At 40.7% G+C, this 26,034-nt stretch overlaps 1 protein-coding gene across 1 annotated transcript in view; it reads left to right on the forward strand.

Moving 5' to 3' along the window:
- Window positions 1-15,768: 15,768 nt before the first annotated feature.
- Window positions 15,769-26,034, forward strand: part of ERMP1 (endoplasmic reticulum metallopeptidase 1) — a 43,607-nt gene continuing 33,341 nt past the window's right edge. Inside the window, exons 1-3 of the mRNA XM_060237369.1 lie at window positions 15,769-16,147; window positions 18,879-19,180; window positions 21,440-21,567. Coding sequence (XP_060093352.1) covers window positions 15,849-16,147; window positions 18,879-19,180; window positions 21,440-21,567 — 729 coding nt within the window. The 5' untranslated portion in view covers window positions 15,769-15,848. The remainder of the gene's footprint in view (window positions 16,148-18,878; window positions 19,181-21,439; window positions 21,568-26,034) is intronic.

Genomic DNA, 26,034 nt, shown 5'->3' on the forward strand with positions numbered 1-26,034 from the left:
GTCATCTGACCAGCTTAAAAATACAAACAAAACAGCAACAAACGCATCACCTCTTACACAAAATACCTAACTCCTGCTATTACATATATTGTTAAAACCCATAACCAAGATTTACACTCTCAATTTCCCTCCTTTCCAGCTGTGCAGCGTAACAGAAATGGGCAATCTTAGAAGAAACATCAGAATGAGCATCAGACAGGAGGAAGGCAATTTGCTCATCCTCCTGCCCAGCCCACCAAGGGTCCAAGAATCGGAGAGATTAATCTTGCCCTCAAGTCCTTGTAGTTTGGGCACTGCAGAACAATGTGGGAAGTTGTGTCAACTATCTAAAAGTCTTCCTTCTCTTGGCAGGAGAGTTGAGTCCATTCACATTAATTGAAACTATTGAAGCCATTATGGGTTTTGCTTATCATTATCTTTCTTATCTTTTTTGGAATGCTGTTTTGTATGATATCTCTGTGGTTCATTTGGATTTTCTTCACCAGAACTTTTTTCTTCCTTCTCCTTCTTTTCCTTGCCTTCTTTTTCCTTCACTCTATCCAGAAAATTCTGAGCATTAAAAATGGAGTTAATCTTGTATCTGTTCTCCTGGTAGGTAAAAAGAAGGCCTTCTGGCATTAGCCACATATAGGATATTTCTCTTCCTTCCAAAAGTCTGTTAACGCTTGATATTCTTTTCTCTTTTGACTCACTGGCCAAGGTACCTCTCTTAGAATTTTCACCATATTTCCAGCTACCATCATAGGTCTGCCTCTTACTTGCTTTAAAATATCATCTTTAGTCCTCTTTCTTGTGAGTCTCAAATGAACTCCACTAGGTAATTTGTTTAATCTTGTATAACTCGATGGCACCCGCCTAACTGATCAAACTCTTCTTCCATCCTCTGAGGAGTCACCTGTAAAATTTCAACCAAGGCTTCACTTAAAATTTTCTGTAAAACTTAATTTTTGTCTTCTGGTATATTTTGAAACATCAACATATAGACGGCTCTGTCTAATTCCAGCTGCAAAAGTCTAGAATCGTGTATATTCTGTTCTTTTTTCAGATGTGTCACCTTTTGGATATTGTTTGTCACCTGACCATCTAGTATTTTTAAGGCTTTGTTGGTCTCAGCTGTCTGTCTGCTATTCTCCAAAATCTCTTGTTTAATCTCTGCCATCTGTTCACCAGTATTGTCTACTTTACTAGTCAGCTGTGTTATAGCAGTCATTAAGGTGCTTTGCATTTCTTTCATATCTCCCTGCATGGTCGTAAATTTGCCTGGTCCAAGTGGAGCATTAGGTGAAGGTATCTTTCCTTCTCTGTTATTTTTTTTTTTACTGTTTCTTTGAAACCAATCCCAGCTTTATTTTCCATTCTTATTAGAGTAAGCACACTCACAGCTACAAGTTCAATAATGCCTCTTCAACGTTTGTTTTGAAACTCTATGTTCCTGTTTATAACAGATAAGCTAATCTCTACCAAGCGATGCCCATATTAAGAAATAGTTTTAAAAAGAAAACAACCTTCTAGCTTCTATCAACAATTTGTGGTAGCCAAAGCAATTCTAAGAATAATAACAAATAGGACTTTTTAGCCAACCACACTAAATAGTCAATAGGCAAAACAATTCGGTTCACTACAACAACAACAATTCACTATTACAAGTCTTCTAGCAATACTGATTCAGTTGAAGTCCAAATCACCACAATGTCTTTCAAATAACTTCAAATTTCGGAAACTTCAAGGTGTAAATTTGTAATCCAGGGCTGAATGCCCTATTTGTAATTCAAGAGTAAGATCCAAAATTAAAAAATAAGCCAATAATCCAAACAAAAGAAAAAGAAATCAGGCACTCCCAAAAATAAAGGCCAAAAAAAAAAAAGGAAATAGTTCCCCTATTTGGTGATACAAAAAGGAATAAAAAATGAAAGGTGCATAAAAACAGAAATCCCAAACAAAAAAATACTTAAACCATGTCAAAAAATATTCCAGCCACAGATAAAAAGAAGGCAAAGAAAAAATAAAAACAAGATTAAAAGGTTATATCCATATCATCCAACAAGAATAGATAGAAATCCACTTTGGAAATTTGTAGAGGTATTCTTCTTACAGCCAGAGATCCTGCTATGTCTTATAAGTCAATATCAAGTACCCAGCAGACTTTAGAAGTTAATTAAAACTCGTATAAATTCATTCAGAGCACTTCAATTTAAACTTCAAAGTATTTTTAAGCCAACTGTCTTTCACATCCATATACACTTGCAAGCAAGCATCTTTCCCCAAATCCAAAACATTGTTCTCTCCCAAAGAGGGTTTAAAGCAGATCAGTTAAATTCAGCCATCAAGTCTCTTATAAAACTAAAAGTTGGTGTGGTCTCCTCATGCAGGTATTTTCAATGTTATCAGGTTAGGCAGAAACTTTTGCAAGCCTGGAAAAAGAATGAGGGAGAGTTCCCCCCCCTTCTCAGTCTTTTGCCCCACTTGAAATCTGCTTCAGTCCTGATTCTCTTTTTTCCTGCTTGTCAGAGATGTTACCATTAAAAAAATAGTATAGGAAAAGAACACTTATAGTAGTAGGAAGATCAATGTAACTTATCTTGATATTAGAAGATTTTAAGGTCCAAAATGTAGAGTGCTGGAGAAAAGAAAAAGAAGCCGGTGGCTGACCCTCTTGCCATTAAAAATGGCGATCGGAACGATGAGGCTAGAGGCAAGCGGGAGCAGGGAGCAGCCGCCTCCGCTGACACCCCTGTCTGCAGCTCAAGCCCCTTGTCTTCTAGGACCCTTCTTAGGCCACAGAGTTGTGTTGTCCTTTGGGGGCGACCCCTCTATGGACCAATTTGAAAGTGGCTCTGGATGCGTTGGTCCAAGCCGCTTTTAGCCACGCATCGCCGAAACCGGAAGTCTCCTGCATTCACTTTAAATAGCTCTGGTGGAATTTCCCTGGCTTCAAAGTATCAATGAGCTGCTTTACTTCTATACACCCCACTGGAGGCCAAATTGGTAAGTTATGGATGATATCAAAATTAAATGGGCTTGTAATTGTTTCCCCATATACCATCTTATAATGATGTAACCAGGCATCTGGCAAAATAGGGCTATTAAATATATTTGGTGACCTATGTGATGGATTAGAGACTAGTTTCCAGAATAATACTGCGGGGTTTTTCTTTAACTGCCTTCCAAATTTCCTCCCAAGAAGTCATAATGTCTTCCTGTTTCTTTTTTCTAATGAGGGCCTTATATTGGGCTTTTGGGTGTTTTAAAGCTATTATGGATGTTGCTTCAGGATTAGTTCTATATTTTGCATAGTTAACATTAAGGATATACTTTGCCCTTTTACATTCTGCAACAAACCATGGTTTGTATGCTTCAGTTCTTTGGTTTAAAGGCCCCGACTTAGCTCTTTTCAATTCCTTCTGTATCTCCCTTGAAATTAGATTATATTCCTTTAGGCAGGTATCAATATTGACTGCATTCACCAATCGGAGAAGAGTGTTATTAATGAACTCAGAGGACAAAAAAAGACCCATCCTCCTTTCCAATGAGGATGTCCATCTAGGGCGATTATAGTTAGGGCCATATGTTGGTTTTAGCCTAGTGTTATGGGATTTACCGTAATGCATTACTAGCTCTTGTAAATCAGTTTTTAGGACGAGAGGCAAATGGTCAGTATCACACCTTATTCTTTTCATCTTTTTCAATTAAAACAGTGCCACTGAGTTTTCTTACACTCTTTCTAGCATAACAGATGTCTGCATTTAGTGGCTACTTAATTTCACATTACAATTCAGTTTGTACTAGGGCATTTTTTGTACAAAGCCCAGCAACTCATTTGCATATGAGTACAAAGCCCAGCAACTCATTTGCACACTCCCTGATGTCAAGCTAGCTGAAATTGCGTTCCTGTTCAAAAAAATCCCTGGTTTGTACGTTAAGCTACTTGTTTAAAGCCAGATATTCTGTTACTGATTATGAGCACAGCAACCAGTACAGGCACACTTGAATGTGAAATGGAAAATGGAGGGCAAAATGCAAATTTAAAAGGCACAATGTAAGCTATTGTTCCCAGGCAACTAGATCTCTCATGCTATTTGATTACATTTTATATACCATGTAATCCACCTTGAGTCTCAAGTAGAAAAGTGATAAATAAAGTATAAATAAATAGTAAAGAAAATAAACAATGATGGACTGATCACCACAATACTCATTTGCCCCACCAATTTTTTAAAAAATCTGGCTATAGGCCTGATTTGGCTCCCCAAAGCCTAATTTTCATTAAAGTAATAACTGGCATCTCTGAGCAGTGGCATTTCATACTGCAGATGGAAGAGAAACCATATAATTAAATGTGGTTTCATTGGTGTTTGTGAACAAGAATAGTTGTTTTGTGTTCCATTTCAGGGCTCATGACATCAGGCTGGAAGAAGAATGTGAGTTCAATGTTGTGGTCTGTGCTGCCCCACATGGGTACTGCACCACCTGTGCAAGCCTGCAGTAGAAAAAATCCTACAGATTTCAAAAGGTTCAAAGTACTCCCCTTCCCTCCCCAATATGCCATATTTTCCTGCTGCTTCGATGGACACTCTCACTCAGGTCTAAGATGCTGCCATTGATAAACATCCTGGGAGAAGCCAGCTTTTTGACTTATTAGGTTCAGAGAAGAATTGTAAAACGCACAGCACTGAATAATACCCCAATTTCAATGTCCGAAGAAGTTCCACAATGAAACAGCTGGTTCCAGCCTGATGTCATGAGCCCTGAGGAGGGGGAGCTGGAAGGGTTAACAGACCAGGAAAAATGGCCTTCCAGCCCTGCCCCCCACAGCAGTCCCTGCTGCTGATGTGCACCTGCAAGAACTCCGGGCCTTCCAGAACTTGCTCCGAGAGTAGCTCCAACCGGCTAAAGAGGCCTACAAGACAGCTGCTAACCGAAAGCGACAGGTGAGGCCCCCACTGAAGCCTGGGGACCACGTCTGGCTCTCCACTAGCTACCTGCGTTGGCCTGGCCGATCTCGCAAACTGGATCCTCGCTTGGCGGGGCCTTACCTGATCACAGACCAAATTGATCCTGTTGCTTTCCAGCTACAGCTCCTGGTCACCCTCTGCATCGACCTGGTCTTCCACCAGTCCCTCCTTGTTCCTGCTACACCACCAGTTCCCATCCAACCACCATCTCCATTGCTGCCTCCACCCGTCCTGGTCGATGATGAGGAAAATATGAGGTCAAGCTTCTGAACTCCCGAATCCACTGCAGGAACCTCCAGTACCTCGTGAACTGGGAAGGCTATGGCCCTGAGGACCATTCCTGAGAACCCACAGACAACTTACACGCCCCCAACCTCGTGCAGCAGTTCCACACGTCCTACCTTGACCAGCCTGGCCCGTCTGGGGAGTGGGGTCCTGCAGGGGGGGGGGATAGTGTCATGAGCCCTGAGGAGGGGGAGCTGGAAGGGTTAACAGACCAGGAAGAACAGCCTTCCAGCGCCTCAGCCGAAGAAGTGACAGCTGGCACATCAATCGCTCGCCCCACATTCCACCTGTGCCGGCTGTTGACAATCAGCCTCCTCCAAGCTTTCCCCCTCCCATCTCAAGAATGCAGATCCGTCTTCGGAAAAAACTCTCAGAATGTAGACACGAGGTGCACCAATGCTTCCAATCTCTTAGCCCTGAATACTAGGAGAATTACGGCCACCCAGGGAGCAGGCTGATTGAGGCTCCCATATAACTCACACACGGGACTTGGCAACCTCATGAAAGCAACGAGTCAATTCCCTGGCTTGCATCCACACTCCTTCCTGATTCCAGTTCCTGACTGATTTGAACGCCTTAGCACCCTGACCCTTTGGCTTTGGACACTGACTTCTGCTTTGCAATTTTGCTGTGGTGATTCGGCTCCTGTTTGATTTCCCGAACTTTGACCTCAGACCGGCTTTGGACTCCTGCCTGCCTGCACCCTGAGAACGTGACACCTGAGGCCCAGTTATCGGATTCTGAATTGGCAGGGTTCTTACCTTCTTTTCCACTGGTGCAAAGAGAAGGGATTTTATTTCCATTTGAAATCTTCAAAAGTACAGTGGACTTTCAGTATTCAAGCATGAACTTTAGCTTCCACTTTTAACAGCTTTCCGATAAGTCAATTATCGATATAAGAGTGCAGCTTTATACATTTGGAATGTATGAGACTCATCTTATGAGGATTTATTTATTTATAAATTCCTCTTTATATGTGTTATCACGCCAGTAATTGTAGCTGTGTTGGTTTTTTGTATTGGTTCCCATATTAGTACATGGCTTCCTCTTTTGGGTTTCCTTGAGCTTTCCATGGTGGCATCTTAAAACTAAGGCATAACACTCCCTTCCATATGGTCTTGGATTTCACATGCTACCTATAAAAATGCTGTGGTGTTGGCTTACAACATGCCAGGCACAGTGCTTCTATCCTACTTCAAGAAATTTAGGCGTATGTATATTTAATGCAGTCTTGCAGAGTTATGAGTATTGCTACATGATATGGGAACTGTAGATTGATATCAAATCTTTGCAGAGGTCCCGCTGGGAAGAAGTGTAATATGAAACAAGTTCTCAGTTGACTCCTTGTTCAGGATATTCTTTGGAGGGGATCTTGATACCCTAAGAAGTGACTATTGAATTTTACTGGACATTGGTATTCCTCCCCCTTTTGGTGGCATTCATGTTTAAATTGATGTAGAGACTTTTGGGCTTTTGAACAACTTTGGTGTAACTTTGTAAGATTGTAACTTTGATCTAACTTTGTAAGATAAGTTTCACATATAGAAAGTCTGGATAAACAGTACATTGAGATTAATATTAATCTGTATTGATATTTTGCAGTTTGTATTTTGTTATTTGGGGTTATGATACTGGTTGTATTGCTCTTGTGCTCTCTTGCATAACCCTCTCCCTTGTGCTTGAATCTTGAGCTTTCCATGGTGACATCTTAGATATAAGGGATAACACTCCTTTCCCCTGTGAATCTGTTGAAAAGACATAAAAAGGGGGGGGCATGAGGGGAGAAGAGTTTTGCACCTTTTAAAGAGCTCTATAATCTTCATTAATGAACAGCAGTTAGAGGTAAGTACAACCATGTTTTCTTCATGAAGTTTTATTTCCTTACAATGTTTCTCTTCCTTTTCATCCATTATTTCTGATGATGAAATCAGTTTACCCTTGATGTAGTTACTTGTATTGGACAAAGGACCTGCTGTGGAAAGGCATTCTCTGCACATAGCTCTGACATTCTGAAACTTTTTCTGCCATCAACTGGCATATCTCTCAGAGGAGCTTGTATAAGCTTAGTTCCCATCACCATAAGAGCTCTCACATTCTTTACTGGATTGGATTTTTTTCTCCCAGGGTGGAGAGTATACATGATTTGACACTGAAGACCTAATCACATTTTGAGAAGTCCACTTAGGGTACATATATGTTAGACAAAGAAGAAGAAGATATTGGATTTATATCCCGCCCTCCACTCCAAAGAGTCTCAGAGCGACTCACAATCTCCTTTGCCTTCCTCCCCCACAACAGACACCCTGTGAGGCGGGTGGGGCTGAGAGGGCTCTCACAGCAGCTGCCATTTCAAGGACAACCTCTGCCAGAGCTATGGCTGACCCAAGGCCATGCCAGCAGCTGCAAGTGGAGGAGTGGGAAATCAAACCCGGTTCTCCCAGATAAGAGTCCGCACACTTAATCACTACACCAAACTGGGCCTTAAGCTTCCTTGTTTAGCACCCTATGTCTTGAATCTAAGTATTGGATTCTATGCCTTGGATCTTGTGCCTTGTGTTCACTTGTGCTTTTCTTCATCTGAGAAGAAGGAGGTAGAGGAGGAGGAGATTGGATTCATACCCAAAGGAATCTCAGAGCAGTTTACAATCTTCTTTCCCTTCCCTTCCCCACAACAGACACTCTGTGAGGTAGGTGAAACTGAGAGAGCTCTAACAGAAACTGCTCTTGAGAGGAACAGCTCTTTGAGAACTTATTACTGACTCAAGGCCACATCAGCAAGTGTATGTGGAGGAGTGGGGAGTCAAACCCAGTTCTCCTAGATAAGTCCACATACTTAACCATTACAGCACACTGGCTCTCCTGGTTGCTGTAAGCCAAAATGCCCTCAAAAGAGGTTGGGGAATTGACAGGTGGGCACCTTTGTCTTAAAAAGGAATCTAGAATCTATGTATACAGGATTCCACCTCCAGAAATTATTGCTTAAATTTACCAAGGACACTAAGAGAAACATCAAAACTTTATTACAGAAAAATATAGATCACACACATACAAGGTCATGAATTTATACAACACACATACAGTCCTAATAAAAGTAGATAGAAAAATATAGAGGTAACATAGGAATATACAAACAGGGCGATAATTACCAATTGTAGTCTCCAAGGAAGGCTCCAATGGCAAAAATTGAGGACTAGGTGGAAGGGACCCTCAACTGATCAGGAATTAAGGGTGGATCTAAACAGTGGGAATGGGGTGCTGCTAGATGCACACGTGTAAAAAGTTGGGTCAGAGGTTATAAGGCGTCCCCTGAGCCCTTAGTGGATGGGAGGTACAGGGACGGATGACAGGTGGTCAGCTGGTGCATGACCTCAGAAAAAGGGGAGGCTCCACAGTGACCATAAAGGCTGGACTTGTGCGGTAGCCAATGGCCAGCTTGGAGGGGGCATTTGATTAGATGCCTCATTCTTGGCCAATGAGATGTCTTGGCCCTGGTTACCTGATTGGACCTCCAGGTAACAATGGGCCAAGGGGGAGGCTCCAGGATGACCATTAAGGGAAAGAATGGGGGTAGACTCCTGGGGTGAGGGAGATTGAAAAGCTGTTAAACATATCTAAAAGGTGACAATGGATGGCCAAATTGCTACCTAAGGTGACACCTGATCTACACAAAGACACATGGCTTTAGATGAAGACGTTACTCCTCTGCTGGCGCCATTTTTTGTTTCGGGTTCCATGGGACAAAGTTTATGCAGTCTGACAGGGCCCCCTCCTGGGGTGAGCTTGATTGCCTTATGCACAGGTGACATCTGTTGAGTACGTGAGCCTCCTGCTTCGCTGTAATGGAGTCTGGTGCTGCGAAAAGATAGTTGCTGGTGCTGTTAGCCTTCCTGAGAGATTCCGTGGTCAAGGCTGAAAACCGCTTGCTTGGACAGCTCCTGGCAGCGTAACTTCTTCCGCTGCACCGGCTGAGGTAGGGATCGCACGGAGCGACTGGAAACCATCTGTTCTCCTGGTTAGCGCTCTTTCCAAGACACTGAGTACTGCTGCAACGTTATGGCTGTTAATACTCACATAAGTCCCTTACATTCTGGTAGACAAAACCCACAGTCTCTGACAGATGTGTGTGAGTTGAGTCTCCAGGCACCCTGGCAATCATGCGGGTGACTACAATGTTCTGGAATTAGGGGTATTTTTCTCACATTGCGGAGGCTGTCTTTTGCTGTGGACCACAGTCCTCTAGTGTAGGCATTTCTGCTTATGCAAGAAATTTGTATTCCAAGGAGCCAAAAGAAGAAGAAGAGTCTAGCACAAGAGGAATGTGGTCTGAAGTGGAGAACCACCTCTGAAGAGAAGGGCAAGCAGAAACATGGTACAGGATTAAAGTGCATATTTGGTCTGCAATAGAGAACATCCTTTTTCTTCTTCATTCATCACCTTTGTTTATTGTCTATTTGCATTCAATTTTAAGCTTTTGTGCAGAGTGTTCCTCTCCCCCACCCATAGAGCCTAGTTTTTAAACAATATAGAAATATACATTTTATTATTTCTTAAAGGCTCTAGAGGGAGCTCCAGTAACATGTTAGTATTACTTCTCATTTTCTTTCTACCATCTTAGTAAAATTGCAAGGAGTTTAATCATGCTTCACAAATTAATTCCTGAAGAACAATTCTGTGAGGTCTGTGACTTTACCAGAGATTTAAAAAGGCTGCAATGTAGACTCTCATTCAGGGTGGGGCCATGGATGAGCAGAAAGAGGTTTAACCTTTCCAGTCCAGATGGTTTCACACCACTAAAACCAACTCATCACAGATTTTCTTCAATAAAGTATATTATGGCCTTAGGGTGGTAATTAAACACCATATGTTATCACATGATCAAATTGTCCTAACCACATTTCAAATCCTATCACTGTTCCTTTTCAATTTAGTTTTCAGGGTTGCCAGTCTCCAGCTGGGGCTTGGAGATTTCCTGCTATGGATTGTACCATGGATTGTACCATGCTGAGGCTCCTCCCCTCCCCAAATCCCACTCTTTCCTGGATCCATCCCCAACTTCTCCAGGTATTTTCCAACCCCAACCCTAATGTAGCATGATGATATAATTTAGGGTTCCCATCTTCCAGGTGGGAGAAGTACTCAAAAGTAGCTGTGATGTGGAGAGTAAATCACATAATTACACCACAAGTAAGGTTGAAAAATCACCCAGTACTAGGTTGCAAGTTAAATGTGTAATAAATTGTAACACCATTATACGTATATAACCAACAATATAAATATAACAAGCACACAAGGTTACAGTACAAATTCAGCTGGACGGACCTACTTTTACATCTGAATGTAACAATAATATATTTTGTTATATCATTTGTTAATTTCAATATATCATTTTTGTGTTTCAAACAATTTTATTAGTAACATATGGTAATAAATTTCAATTTCTTACATCATTAATAATTACTTTTTTAAATCTATCCCATATATTACTTTCTACCCACCCCTCCCCCCCGTTACTTGACCCCCGCCAGTGTTATATACTTAAAATCTTAATATTAAAGGTATGCTTAATTAATAAGAACCAAAATTAATATCCTCCTCCCTCTTGCAGTTAGTCATTATCAAAAATTGTCCAATGTCCTTTTATTTTCCACTCTTTTTCTACGTATCTCCTGAACTTTTTCCACTCTATTTTAAATACTTCTACATCATAGTATCTTAAGGTTTTTTTAACTTGTCCATTTCACTCCATGTCATAATTTTTACAATCCAATCCCATTTCTCTGGTATTTTTTCTTGCTTTCACAACTGCGCATACAATGTCCTAGCAGCTGAGAGCAAGTACCAGATTAAAGTTCTATCTTCTTTTGGAAATTTTTCCATTTGTAATCCCAACAGAAAAGTCTCTGCAACTTTGTTAAATTCGTATCCCAAGATCTTAGAAATCTCTTGTTGAATCATCTGCCAATACTTTTTCACTCTTTCACAAGTCCACCACATATGGTAGAAAGAACCTTCATGTTTTTTACATTTCCAACATCTGTCTGGTATCTTATTGTTCATCTTTGTCAACTTTTTAGGAGTCATATATCATCTGTACATCATCTTAAAACAATTTTCTTTAATACTCTGACATGTTGAGAGTTTCATAGAGTTCTTCCACAAATATTCCCATGTGTCCATCTGTATTTATTTATTTACATTAATTGCCCACTTAATCATTTGAGATTTCACTACTTCATCTTCCGTAGACCATTTTAAAAGTAACTTATAGATTTTCGAAATTAACTTTTCATTATCTCCAAGCAGAACTTTTTCCATTTCTGTTTGTTCTCTAATAGGCTTAAAAAAGTAATAACTACCATAGTGCATGAAGACCAAACGGGCTTTATACTGGGAAGAATGATGCGACAGAATTTAAGATTCTTCTTGAATATTTTAAAATATTATAGGGAGCATCCAGAAAAGCAATTTGCGGGCATTTGACAATGTTAACTGGAAATTTATTAACAAGGCGTTAGTAGCTGTAGGCTGTGGAGAGATCTTCAGAAAGCTAGTGGAAGCTATATACACCAAACAAAATGCGAAAATAAATTTTAATGGATGCATCTCGGAATTGACAGATATAGAGCAGGGCACAAGGCAAGGGTGTCCCTTGACTCCCTTACTCTTTGTATTAACTTTAGAATTTTTGACAAAGAAAATAAGAGAGGATGCTGAAATTAGGGGTACAAAAATTAAAAATGAAGAATTTAAAATTCAGGCCTTTGCAAACGACCTGCTATTTACATTGGAAGATCCTAATTTTTCAATTGACAATTTGAAGAAAAGATTAAAACAATGTGGAGAAGTATCAGGATTCAAAGTCAACGTACAAAAAACTAATTTTTTGACCAAAAATATGAGTAAGGAGCAAATTATGCAATTAGAAATTAGACCTGGGTTTAAGCATGAAAATAAAATAAAATATTTAGGTATTTATCTGACGAATGAGTTGAAGACAATACAACGAGACAATTATGGGAAAATCCTAAAAGAAATTAGAACAGATCTCGATAGATGGAGAGATCTGCAAATTTCACTTTTGGGGAGAATAGCCACAGTTAAGATGAATATTCTGCCCAGAGTTTTGTTTTTGTTTCAGACGGTTCCAATTATCTTACCAAAAACTTTCTTTCAACAGCTCAATAAAATGGTCATGACATTTATTTGGCAAAATAGGAAGCCGAGGATAAAATTAAAAGTGTTGCAAGACAGTAAATTAAGGGGAGGATTTGTATTACCTGAATGGAGACTATATTATAAAACATGCTGTTTAGCCTGGGCTAAAGAGTGGTTTGTATTGGAGAATAAAAGATTGCTAATACTTGAAGGTGCAGGACTGGCAAAAGGTTGGCATGTGTATATTTGGTATCAGGCTCCCCAGAGGAACAGTATTTTTTTGAATCATGAAAGAAAAGCAATTTATAATGAATGGATGGAAGTTAAAAGTAAATTTTATACTTATACACCACTTTGGGTATCTCCGGTAGAGGCTTCCATGCACCCAAATTTATATGACTGGGGAAGCTCTTATAATTATGGTATGTTGCTGGATAATGGAAATAACTTAAAATTAGATGGTAATATAATATTGGATTGGTGGGTCAGGTGTCAAGTAAAGTCAAGATATCAATCTGATAAAGAATTAGGCTTCCCCAAAAATTTAAATGAATTTGATACACTGATTCAAGATTCCCAAAAACTTATCTCAAAAATTTATAGTTGGTTACTACAGATCAAAATGCAAAATGAAATTGTGAAAGAAAGTTGGATAAAATGGTTAGAAGATTTTAGATATACCATTGAATTGGCGGAATGGGAAAAAGTTTGGAAACAAAATGTAAAGTTGACAAAATCATCGGTTTTTAAGGAAAATTTATATAAAATGATGTACCGCTGGTATCTTACGCCGGAAAGATTGGCTAACATATATTCAAGTTATACAAACAAATGCTGGAAATGTAGAAAAGTTAAGGGGACGCTTTACCATATATGGTGAAATGTGAATGTGCAAAAAAATTTTGGACCCAGATCAATATCTGGGCCCAAAGAATTTTGAAAAAAAGGTTTCAACACTCTCCGGAATTGTACTTATTGATAGGGTTGCCAATCCCCAGGTGGGGGCAGGGGATCCCCCGGTTTGGAGACCCTCCCGCCGCTTCAGGGTTGTCAGAAAGTGGGGGGAGGGGAGGGAAATATCTGCTGGGAACTCTATTATTCCCTATGGAGATTTATTCCCATAGAAAATCATGGAGAATTGATCTGCAGGTATCTGGGGCTCTGGGGGGGGGTTGTTTTTTGGGGTAGTGGCACCAAATTTTCAGTACAGCATCTAGTGCCTCTCCCCAAAATACCCCCCAAGTTTTAAAAAGATTGGACCAGGGGGTCCAATTCTATGAGCCCCAAAAGAAGGTGCCCCTATCTTTCATTATTTCCTATGGAAGGAAGGAATTGAAAAGGTGTGCCGTCCCTTTAAATGTGATGGCCAGAACTCCCTTCGGAGTTCAATTATGCTTGTCACAGCCTTGATCTTGGCTCCACCCCTAATGTCTCCTGGCTCCACCCCCAATTCTCCTGGCTCCACCCCCAAAGTCCCCAGATATTTCTTGCATTGGACTTGGCAACCCTACTTATTGAGTATATGCAAAGAACAATTACCTATAACTGAGAAAAAATTATTAATCCATATGATTACAGTTGCTAGAATCTTATATGCAAAATATTGGAAAGTCTCCAAAATTCCTGATAAAGAAGAATTTTTATCGAAGTTATTGGAAGCTACTGAAATGGATACTTTGACTACAAGGTTAAGAGATGGAAATTTGCAGGAGTGTAAAAAGACTTGGGAACCAATATATGTTTGGGCCAAAAGTATGGGAATTATGAGAAAATAGAAATTGTATATAGTAAAGCCCTCAAACTCCTTGTATGAATGGTTGGAAGCGTGGTGGTGTGGGTGATGGTAGGAATGTCGGTTATGTTTATGTTAGTATGTTGTGTACATACAATAAAACTAAATAAAAAAAACAAAAAAACTAAAGTTTAAAACTAAATAAAAAAAAGCTCTTTATTAGTGATACAGCATGTTACTGAGTGACTACAAAAACTACTGGTAAGCACCAGAACTGGTAGCAATATATACAGTTAGGGCAGGGGAAACTCAGTCCCCAAGAAGCAGAAAAAATCCTGTGATTGTACTCTTTTTGGATACTTCATTGGAATATGCATACGCATTGGCAGATCCTAGGATCCTCTGATACTGCCTCTCAATTAGCCAGTTTGAATTAAGCAGCCAATCAGGATGCAGATCTTTGGATCCTCTCAGTCTATTGTTTCACCTCAAGCTCAGGATACAACACCCAGCATGTCCAGGCATGCTTTGGGCTTGGCTGAATTAGGCAGAGAAGGGCGTTCCTTTTGCCCGTTCTCTCCACTTTCTGCAGAAGTGAAAATAAAGCTGTTTTCTCTGAACAAAAAGTCCCCGCCTGGATAAATTGTTTATGGGTCTGGGGCTGTGACCCCAAAAACCGGTTGACAGTAATACTGTGCAGCAGAGTCCTGTAGTGCAGAGTGGTAAAGCTGCAGTACTGCAGTTGGAACTCTTTGCTCATGACCTGAGTTCTATTCCAGTGGAAGCTTGTTCAGGTAGCCGACTCCAGGTTGACTCAGCCTTGCATCCTTCCGAGGTCGGTAAAATGAGTACCCAGCTTGCTGGGGGGAAAGTGTAGATGACTGGGTAAGGCAATGGCAAACCACCCCGTAAAAAGTCTGCTGTGAAAACATTGTGAAAGCAACGACGCCCCAGAGTCGAAAATGACTGGTGCTTGCAATAGGGGACTACCTTTACCTTTTAATACTATGCAGAACTGCTTCCAATTTAAATCCATTGACTGCATAGAACTTTACTGTAAAAACCAGTAAAGCTTGCCAAAAGGCCGGCTTGTCAATCATTAATTTTATGTCAGGGTTCAGCCTGGAAACATCGGAGAAGAGTTCTGAAATATGTGATACTATGACAGAAAAATGGAGTTGCCAGCCTCCAGGGGGTGTCTGGAGATCCCACAGAGTTACAACTGATCTCCGTATGACAGAGATCCGTTCTTATAGAGAAAATGGCTGCGTTGGCAGGTCCTTCCCCAAGCCTTGACCCAATTTCTGACTCAACCCCCTCCCCAAAGAGCCAGGAATTTCCCAACAAAGAGTTAGCAACCGTAAAATAATGCGCTTCTGAAGTTCTGAGCACACACAGAGTGCTTTTCTATGGTTCAAAAACCTGTTGAAAAAGGAAATATTTAAATTGCTGGCAGACTGAGAAAACGCGGAATTCCTTGTCTCCTCTTTACACTGAATCGCCGCAATCCCGGTAACTGGAGGGAAGGAGGAGTAAGTGACACACTTTCTCTCCATGTGACCTTGGGAGATCGCTTCCTTTCAAACAGAGCGCGAAGGTGGGCCAGCCCCAATCGAGCAGTTCTGACCCTCCGTCGCCACCGTCGTCGCCCTGCAGCAGCAGTAGCTGCAGCAGCAAGTCTGCCCTGGGAGCGCTTGGACGGTGTGACCGGCGTTCGGGGCTTTATGGAGCGGGACTCGGCTGCAGTCGGAGCCGTTAGGCGCCTCCGTACCCAGGCTCCGCAGCAGCATCACTACCACGACCACCAGCAGCGGCGACGACGACGACATCCTGAAAAAGACGAAGACGGGTGGGACGGGAAAAAACCCGGTGCAGGCGGCTCTCTGAGGTTGCTGCCCGAGGCGCGCGCCTCGCTAGTGCTTCTGCTCTACTTGCTCGGGCTGCGCGTGATCGTGCACGTCTCCCTTCTGCGGCTTCTGCAGGTGCCGCGAGACCCGAAGGAGTTCGATGCTTTTCGCGCCAGGTACTCGGCTGCTGGACCTGCGCCGTGCTCCCTTCTCGCTGCTTGAGTGCGGTGGTGGAATCCGCTCTTTGCTCCCCTGGTGACTTGCTTCCCCTGCTGGATGTCTGGAAAGGAGAGTGGGTGGTGGTGGTAGCTTACAGAGAGCTACCACCACCTCTGTCTTACCTCTCCTCAGAACTGCAGGCAAAAGACGGCTGAGTGTGTAATTGTGGAGTGGGGAAGAGAAACCCGGTGTGTGACCAAGTCCCCTGAACAAAATCTATGTAATACCTCCTCATTACTTCTGGAGAAGTCAAAAGTTTGTACAAGATGTTGTATTGGTCTTAACAGAGGGTGTTATATAGACGTACGGTACTTCTTTCGGTGTCTGGCGGTAATGTCGTGAAGCGGCTAGAAAAGTTGCCCCTGTGGAGATTTTCTCTTCTGCCTGTCAGTGGGTTGGAGTGAAGCCCTGCTGTTTATCATGGCATCGTGGTCATTCTGTCCTTGGCCTGATCTTCACCTGTAGCAGAATGTGGTGGTAGCTTCTTTGAGTCGTGGGAAAGACTGTTGCACTTACAGTGCAGTCCTCTGCAGAGTTAACGATATGCCGTTGGGTTTAAGCTGAAATAAATACAGTTAGTTGTCAGGTGTAAGAATATTATCTTTGAATGAACCTAGTACTAAAAAACAGGCCCTGAAAGTAGAAGCTTAACACAACAGGAAGGAAACTGAACTAGATCTTTTCTCCCTGATGTGATAATTTGTTTACTTTCTGGAAGATTTTTCCAGAATTCTTCCAGCTCATTTTGCTGCCTATGTAGGCTTTACTGGTGTGGTAATGTAAAGAAGGGGTTTCTCCTCATGTAGATGTTGTGGATTTTTTTAATCTACATATTTCTGAGGTCATCATAGTATGTTTTCCTTTCTTCATGGTGTATTAATTTTTATGCTCCTTTCAGAATTCTGTAGAACAAAGACTGGCGCTAGATTTGATTACTTCAGCAGTTGGCTAGCTTCGTGTGCTGCTCCTATGGACTGGCAGATATAGCCCCAGAAACTGGATTTTTTTAAAAAAAACCCACTATAGTTAAAAAGTGTTTGTTGGCATTTCTTTCCCTTATTGCATCATTTATCTAGTTAAGAAGGACAATAATTCTCACTGCTGTAGCGTCCATTTGCCAAACGGCTGTGCCATTACATTTCTCTCTGGTCCAGCTTCCAGCTTTATCTACAGACATTTTAATAATTGCTTTACTTGTCTGTCCACTTGTATTCAACCTTTTCCCTCTTCTGCCGGCTGTACCAGCATGTGGATGACCCACTTCATAGCACTAGAAGAAGTGAGTTCTAGCCCACAAAGGTGACCATCAAGCTAAAATAAAATCTTGTCAGTCTTTAGGGTGAAACTAGATTCCTGCTTGTTTTTGCTGCAACAGAGTGCTACAGCTACTCCTTTGGAATTATTTCCTTGTATGTATGTTTACTGTTGTGCCAAATGAGTGTGTCACTAAAATGTGGATGTGAGGAAAGTGGGGTACTTGCAATGCCAAGGAAATACAGCTTTATTTTGGGCAGTGGTATTGTTTATAGGTGTAAGCATTTAAATTTGGTGCCAGTCCAGTAGAAGATTCTGTCTGAATAAATATTTCAAAGCCCCAGTCCAGTGATAAATTTCTGTATGCCTAGCTGAGAAGTAAAACCCATTAAAATACTTTCCAGTGTTTTTATGAATAAATTTGGGGAGGGACGGTGGCTCATTGTTAGAGCATCTGCTTGGTAAGCAGAAGGTCCCAGGTTCAATCCCCGGCATCTCCAACTAAAAGGGTCCAGGCAAATAGGTGTGAAAAACCTTAGCTTGAGACCCTGGAGAGCCGCTGCCAGTCTGAGTAGAAAATACTGACTTTGATGGACCAAGGGTCTGATTCAGTATAAGGCAGCTTCATATGTTCAAATTGCATTTTTAATCTTTCAGTTTTAGATGCAGTGACTCTGAAGTTTTGTTATTTCCTTGACTCTGTTGGTTCAGGTTGTCTTTTCTTTTCCCTTTGCCTTTTTCTCTTTTTTTCTTGAAACTTAGTGCTCAAATAGAGAAGCCCCCAAGAATTCATTGAATGAACCTCTCACTGTTTCCTCCTCTCAGAAACCAGGCAGGTGGGGTCCTGATTCAGAACAGGAATGTGAGAAAATTAGACTGCTATTAAAATGTTTGTCTATATTTATATTACCAAACTGGATGTAAGGCCAGTTTGGGGTCATTGTTGGATTCATGCCTGCTATGAAGTAATTGAGTATTTGAGAATAAATGAAATAACCCTATGGATGCTGTCCAGAATATGCTAAAGGAATGGCAGTAGATTTTCAATGTAATGTGAAATAGTGTAGGTAAAAAGTCCATATTCAGAAGAAAAAAAAATTCCCTGATTTGATTTTTCCTGAACTTCTGGATATCATTTTTTTAAAAAGCATAAAAGCCAGTCCTGTGACACATCTTCTACACCGTCATCTATTACAGTCATCTTCTTTCTTGCTGCTGGCGGTTCAGTGGAATGTTAAGTACTAGACCTTTACCCTAAGACCCTAATACCATAAGGAATGTTATTAGAATTATATCATTGTACTTATTGATTTAACTCTGTTCTTGACTTAGCTAGAAGCAAAAGCTGTTTATAAGACTTAGGTATTACAGTACCGCTTGCATGTGTGTTTTAAAATAATTATACTCCCAGTAATTTTATATTCTTTCCTATAGGGCATATTTAGAAAATATTACTGCAATTGGCCCCAGGGTTGTTGGAAGTCCAGAAAATGAAATCCTTACAGTCAACTACCTCTTACAACAGATTAAAGCAATTGAAAGTGAAAGCAGTGATGTCCACAAGATCTCTATAGATATACAAAGGCCAACAGGCACCTTCAGTATTGACTTTCTTGGAGGCTTCACCAGTTACTATGATAATATTACAAATGTGGTGGTTAAATTGGAACCTAGAAGTGGAGCTGAGCATGCAGTACTGTCCAACTGTCACTTTGACTCTGTACCAAATACCCCTGGTAAGTATGTAATGGAAAACTTTTGTACATTGTAGAAAAAAACACAACTTAAGATGTGTGTGTGTTCACCTTTGACTTTGACAAGCCCCCCCCTCCCCACCTTTTTCAGCCTGTGGGCAGCTTTGCAGTTCTGATACAGGGTTGTGGGTGGAACTATTAAATGATTGCCGCAGGAAGTTGAGCCAATTACAAAATGACTACCACAAGAGGAGGAGCCAGCCACAAAATGTCAGGGACTGAGGTCATACATAACTCTTCAATCACACAGCTAAGATTGTTGTGTTATGGCAGCAGCTGCTGTCAGAGCTAACCAAATTTCCAGTGTCCTATCAGAAGCCCTGCAGTAGCCCCACCTGACTCTGCTCACTTTCTAAAAATACTTGGCAGGTGCTAGAAAAGGTGTTGATGGGCATCATGGTGCCATGTTGAAGACCTCTGCTTTAGGAGATGAGTCCACTCAGACTTCCAAATCATATGTTTTCTGGATTGTGGTAAACTTTTAAGATTAACTGCCATGACCCCTGCTTGGCAGAGAAAGGAATGGGATAAAAACAGAATAAATAAAAAAAATGCCTTTAGTGCAATTGAAATACTTACTAGGTTCTGTGAATACTCTCATTAATGCATATATCTCATTTGTATGGCATGGGCAAATGGAGTTAGTTTCCAACCAGAATTACTTCATTGTGCTGTATGCTTGTTTAAATATACAGGTATTTCATTTTTTGAATTGCCTTTCCTCTTATACCTTGGTCCTAAACATGCTGCCTGGTTCCCAAAGAAATATGCTTGGAGACTCCAATAGGTTTTTGTACACACTGATACCATATCCACAGTAGTGAAATTCCCCACACTGACATTTTAAAAACTACACATTATGTGAAATTTTCCACAGTAGATTTTTTTCTCACCAGGCACAAACCCTGATTTTTTCTTGTTCTTACCCTGTAGTTTGGGAAATTACTAAAACTGTGGATTCTGAAAATGTGGGAAAGGAGAAATCACACCGTTTTAAAAACATCAATGTGGGAAATTTCACTGCTGTGGAAATGGTCTGAGAGATTTTTGACCTTTTCTCTTTGAACAACAGACCCCACCCCCCCATACACACACACTATGTCATGTCACTAGCTGTTTGGGAAACACTCATCCATTTCAGACATAGCTTATCATGTGGTATAGAGTCTACTGTTTAAGAAACTGAGGTTGGAAATCCATCAGGCATGTGGAACTAGTCTTACTGATCATTACATGAAAGTTAATCCCATGAATTTTAGTGGAGCACACTCTGAAGCATTGCATTGCTGGACAACAATTAAATTGTTCTTGAAAGCAAAACATTACATTGTAGTACTCAATTGTCTTGCTTCTGTTAAATTTCCTTATTAGTGCATTTTGCCAACAGCTGCCTTTTAAAATAAATTCCTTTTTTCTTCCTGACAGTTCTTAGTGAAACATTAATAAAATATCTTTTGGATAAACTGAATTATTTTCAGGACTGAAGATTTCTCATTTTATTTTTGCATATTCTAGAAAACGACTTTAACCAGAGATGTCAGCCTCCATGTAGGACCTGGGAATCCCCTGGAATGACAGCTCATCTCCTACAGTTTCCCTGGAGAAAAATGTCTGCTTTGGAGGATGGACTCTATGGCATTGTGCCTCACTGAGGTCCCTGTCCTTCCCAGACTCCACCTCCAAAGCTCCTGGAGTTTCCCAACCAGGATCTGACAACCCTACTTCCCACCTCCTGCTAGTGGCCAGGCATGACCTGGCAACCCTAACTTTAACAGTATACACAAAAATTTCTAATGCATTGTGTTCAGGCTGTTTCTCTAATTTATGTGTGACTTTCAGCCACTGCCTCAAAGTCCTGCCTAAAACCATTTCTGAAATTCGTTGTGGCTCGATGATATTATGCTGACAGTATCTTAACACTTGCTAGAATTATTTATTAGAACTGTGATGACTTATGCCAGTCTTGCTGTGAGGCATTTTGATATACTAATCAACACAGAGAAGCACAGGAACTGATTTTGTTCCAAGTGGTTTCATATATTCAGGCTTGACTGGGGGATAATTTCTCATTTTGTAATCTTTGTTTTCATAATTATATTGGGATCTTTCATGTAATTATATGAAAGGCTTGAAAGGGTTTTTTTTAAATATAAACATTTACCCATATGGCTGAATGATTTTAAAAGCTGCTGTAGTAGGATAATAGCATTTAAATATATTGTACTACATATTTATTATAAGGTGCCAGTGATGATGCTGTAAGCTGTTCTGTGATGCTAGAGATACTGCACACTCTTTCAAAATCTCCTGAACCGTTGCAGCATGCTATTATCTTTCTTTTCAATGGTGCAGAAGAAAGTATCCTGCAGGTAAGAATGCAACAGTTAGTTATAAAACATAAATACAATCAAATACTGATACCAGGATACCAAATGCTTCTTGGGTCCTAAGTGCTTGGAAATGCTGAGTTTTGACTATTTCTTCTTTGAACAGCAAGCCCTGTAAGCATCTCATTAATCATTTTCTGAAAGTGGGTTCCTGTTAGAGAGGAAAAACAGGATTTTCCCCCCTGCTTACAGCAGATAATGGGAAAGGAACAGGCTTGTGTTTCACAAAGATACAACCACTTTTATAGCTGGGGTGTCAAACTCATTTATTATGAGGGCTGAATCTGACATAAATAAGACCTTGTCAGGCCGGGCCATGTGTGTACCTATTTAAGATTAGGTAGCAGAAATATCAACTTTATAAAGGACACAGATTTTTAAAAAACTTAAAACATTAGCACTTGCTGGTCTTAAAGGTGCTTTCTTTGTGTTTCTCTATGGGATCCATGGAACTGGGCAAAGGAAGTTCTGGCTCTTTCCTTCCTTCCCTAGGGGACCAGGAGAGGGAGGAACCTCAGCCAATAGAAGGAAGAGAGATTTGGCTCAGTAACTCTGCTGTGTGATTGAGAGAGCCTGGCAAAGCAAGCTCTCCCTCCCCCCCTTTCTCCCCAAGGGGAGGAGCCTCAGCCAATGGAGAAAATAGAGGTTTTGCTCTGTAGCTCCTTTGTGATTGAGCAAGCCTTTTAAAGCATTTAGAAAAAAAGCAAGAGAGGGAGAAGGAAGCAGATGACAACCAGTTTCTTGAGGGCCTGATTTGGCCCCCAGGCCGCATGTTTGACACACCTGTTTTATAATATATGGAGCAATTTGTATTCCTTAATAAATATAAATAAACCAGTAATAGATAGGATAAAAAGTTAACTTTTTAGGATTGTCAAGTCACTCTACCATAGAGTTTTTGCCTAAATACCAGTGTTTTCTGGAAGTCACTGGCATGATGATGTCACTTCCAGTGCAATGTCAGCATCGTGCCTTAGGCCTCACTCCTACTGGTAAGTGCCCCCCACGAGCAACTGATTGGTGGCTGGTGGGGCAGGATTTGATGCCATCTCACTGGTGGGGGAGTCTGGCAAACTTAGAATGTTTATATATGCATCTGTATTAATACTTAAGGAACTGATAAAATGGAGAGGTTACTGCAAGGAAGAGAGGACAGCATCTGTTTTGAAGCTGAGGACAGAGTGAGGGCTCCTGAAGAAGTGTTGGTTACCTGTTTGGGTAGTTAGATTAGCTGCTTGTGTTTCATATAGTAAAATCCTAAAAAAGTCTGCTTTGAAGTAAGTACCATATCATTAAATGAAGGTTACATCTAGTGAAGTGTCCTTAGTATTACACCCATAATATTATAGGTGCATAACTTACTTACCAGGTAAGTATGCATTAGACTAAGCAGAGTTACACCCTTATAACCTCTAGGATTGCATTTAGTGGTATTTATTTCTGATTTTAATTAAAATGCAGTTCTTGAATGGATTTTTGTTCTTAATATATTTTTATTCAATACTGTAGAAATATTTATTTCTCAGGTGTTAAGAAACAACACTTCAAAACAAATGAGGTTCTGCGAACACCAGGGAGAAAATATCTCATAAATCCTGAGCATATAACTCAGCAAGGTCGCTGCTAGATTACCAATACCAGGGATGTAGCAACTTCCTTGAAAATAGTTTCTGCCAAACCAGTTAAACACTGTCTGTGGGTTCAGGAAACAGGTTACTCACAGCCAAACATGCAACTGTAGATTAAGAAAGATTTAGAAAGAAAAATACAATACTCAATTTCAGAGTCCACTGTTATCATAAGAAAATTCAGGGCTTTTTTATTTTTAGAAAAAGCCCAGCAGGAACTCATTTGCATATTTGACCACACCCCGATGCCACCATTTTTTCACACAGGACTTTTTAATAGAAAAGGCCCAGTGTAGCTCATTTGCATATTAGGCCACATCCCTTGATGCCAAGCCAGCCAGAACTGCGTTCCTGCTCAAGCCCTGAGAAAATTTAAAAGCTTATGTAGCTCAGTACATTGAAAAAGCTGTTATCATCATCTTACAACATATCTACATAATACTTAGCGACCAAGCATTCCAAACGAGCAGAGACTTGATAACTAGCTTGCTCTGATGCTGAAAGCAAGCATGGAGACCGTCTCATCACACTCCCATGCCATAGTCTTCCAAACTGTTTTCAGTTGTGCTATTGCTGAGGACAATTTACCAATCAGATGCTGATGCTATAGCAGGTCACATTTTAACCTCCATATTTCCCCTCAGCTGTTTTCAACATTATCTCCCATTTAGCTTGGGACCGATGCAGCAAATAATAACCTTGCAATTGAGAGTCTGTATTCCAATACTACTATTTTCCTGTTCTAAACACCCAGGTGTATGGGTTTATCTTCCACTTGGGAGTAGAAGGCCTGGTTTACTACACGTTCATATTTTAATATAATTGGAGGATACATCACAGAGTATAGGGAGTTACCATCATAACAATAAGTTGAATATAAAAAACAAATAAATAAAAAATGCAAACAAAAATTAATCATCCTGCTAAGGCAGATATAGATAATATATTTTGCAGCACACAAATGAAAACTCATTATACCATAATATGCAAACAGGAAATATAGAGGCACCTTAATTCATCATTACTATTTCATTGTTCTTAATGTATTTATATTCAATATTGTAGAAATATTTATTCCTCAGGTGTTAAGAAACAACACTTCAAAATAGAAATGAGGTTCTGCCAACACTAGGGAGAAATATATCATAAAGCTTAACAAGTAACCCGATGGCCCAACTAGTGCAACGCCCTGTCACACAGTGGCCAAAAAACCAGGTACCATCAGGAGGTCCACTGGTGGGGCCAGTTTCCTCAGCACTGAGATAAACCACCTGCAGTGACATTTTATTTTCATGGGATATGAGGTATTTCATACTCAAAATCCTGTAATGCAAGAGCTTATCTCTGGATTCTTGCATTATTTCCCTTCATCTATTGAATATACGTTAAAGGATTGTGGTCTATTTGAAGATAGAACCTATAACTGCAAAGGTAAGGCTTAAGTCTAGTGAGCTCGTAAATTATAGATAATGCCTCCAATTCCACAATTGCAAAATTTTATAAAAGACACAGACAAATGCAATTAAAGATTTTTTAAAAACTTAAAATATGCTTAAAACACTACTACTCCTGCAACAGTTTGTTTATTTAAAAGTCTCTGATAACTGACACCTCTTGTTCTGAATTATTGCATCGGAATCTGGAGACAATGTCTCTGATGTAGCAAATCTTGAGTATGCTGTTCAGGTGTGTGTCTGCAAGCTGCAAACCTGCTTTTGATTTATTGACATTCATTACAGAAATCTCAGGGTCAGTGCTTTGAGCCCAAGACCCAGAGGAGAACATGAAATGGCTGGGCATTGTGAGCTTTTGTGCATAAGTTGCTTCAAGTGTTGATCAAGAACATGTGAAGGCATTATGACACAAACTAGGGGCTATGTGTTTGTCTACAAACCTATAGCCTTCCCTAGAGAAATTACTACAACTCCTATGAGGTAGTGCATGAATAGAGAGACAGCAAAATGTAGTGGTCACTATTAGCCTATTTATTTGGGAAGTCTAGGTTATTATTCCTCATGTAAATAGTTCAGATAGCTTTCTTGCTAAGAAAGACTGGATCATGACAGCATGAATACAGTGAAAAGGGAGAGGCAAACCCAGTTGCAGGAGGAGGAACGGTGGCTCAGTGGTAGAGCATCTGCTTGGGAAGCAGAAGGTCCCAGGTTCAATCCCTGGCATCTCCAACTAAAAAGGGTCCAGGCAAATAGGTGTGAAAAACCTCAGTTTGAGACCCTGGAGAGCCGCTGCCAGTCTGAGAAGACAATACTGACTTTGATGGACCAAGGGTCTAATTCAGTATAAGGCCGCTTCATATGTTCACCCAGAAGAGCCCTAGCATAACAAGCAACAAAACACTCCCTCCCTCTTCTTCCCCCTCTTTGTAGCAAGGCAGAAAGCTCATACCTTGAATAAAAATTGTTGGCCTTAAGGGTAGCTCTTCTGTGGGATCGAAGGAACTGGGCAAAGGAAGTTCTGGCTCTATCTCTCCTTCCCCAGGGGATGAGGAGGGGGAGGAGCCTCAGCCAATAGAAGGAAGAAAGGCTTGGCTCAGTAGCTCTGCTGTGCAATTGAGATAGCCTGTTAAAGCAAGCTCTCCCTTCTTCCCCAAAGGAGGAGCCTGAGCCAATGGAGAAAATAGAGGCTTTGCTCTGTAGCTCTTATGCAATTGAGCAAACCTTGCAAAGCAAGCTGTGATGCAGAAGGAAGCAAGAGAGGGAAAAGAAAGCAGACTTGCTCATGGACCACATAGAAGTCCGCCGGGAGACTGATCTGGCTCCTGGGCCACATGTTTAACAACTCTGCTCTAGGGAGTAATTTTCAG

The sequence above is a fragment of the Heteronotia binoei genome, chromosome 4 (assembly GCF_032191835.1).
Source record: "Heteronotia binoei isolate CCM8104 ecotype False Entrance Well chromosome 4, APGP_CSIRO_Hbin_v1, whole genome shotgun sequence".
Classification (NCBI taxonomy): domain Eukaryota; kingdom Metazoa; phylum Chordata; class Lepidosauria; order Squamata; family Gekkonidae; genus Heteronotia; species Heteronotia binoei.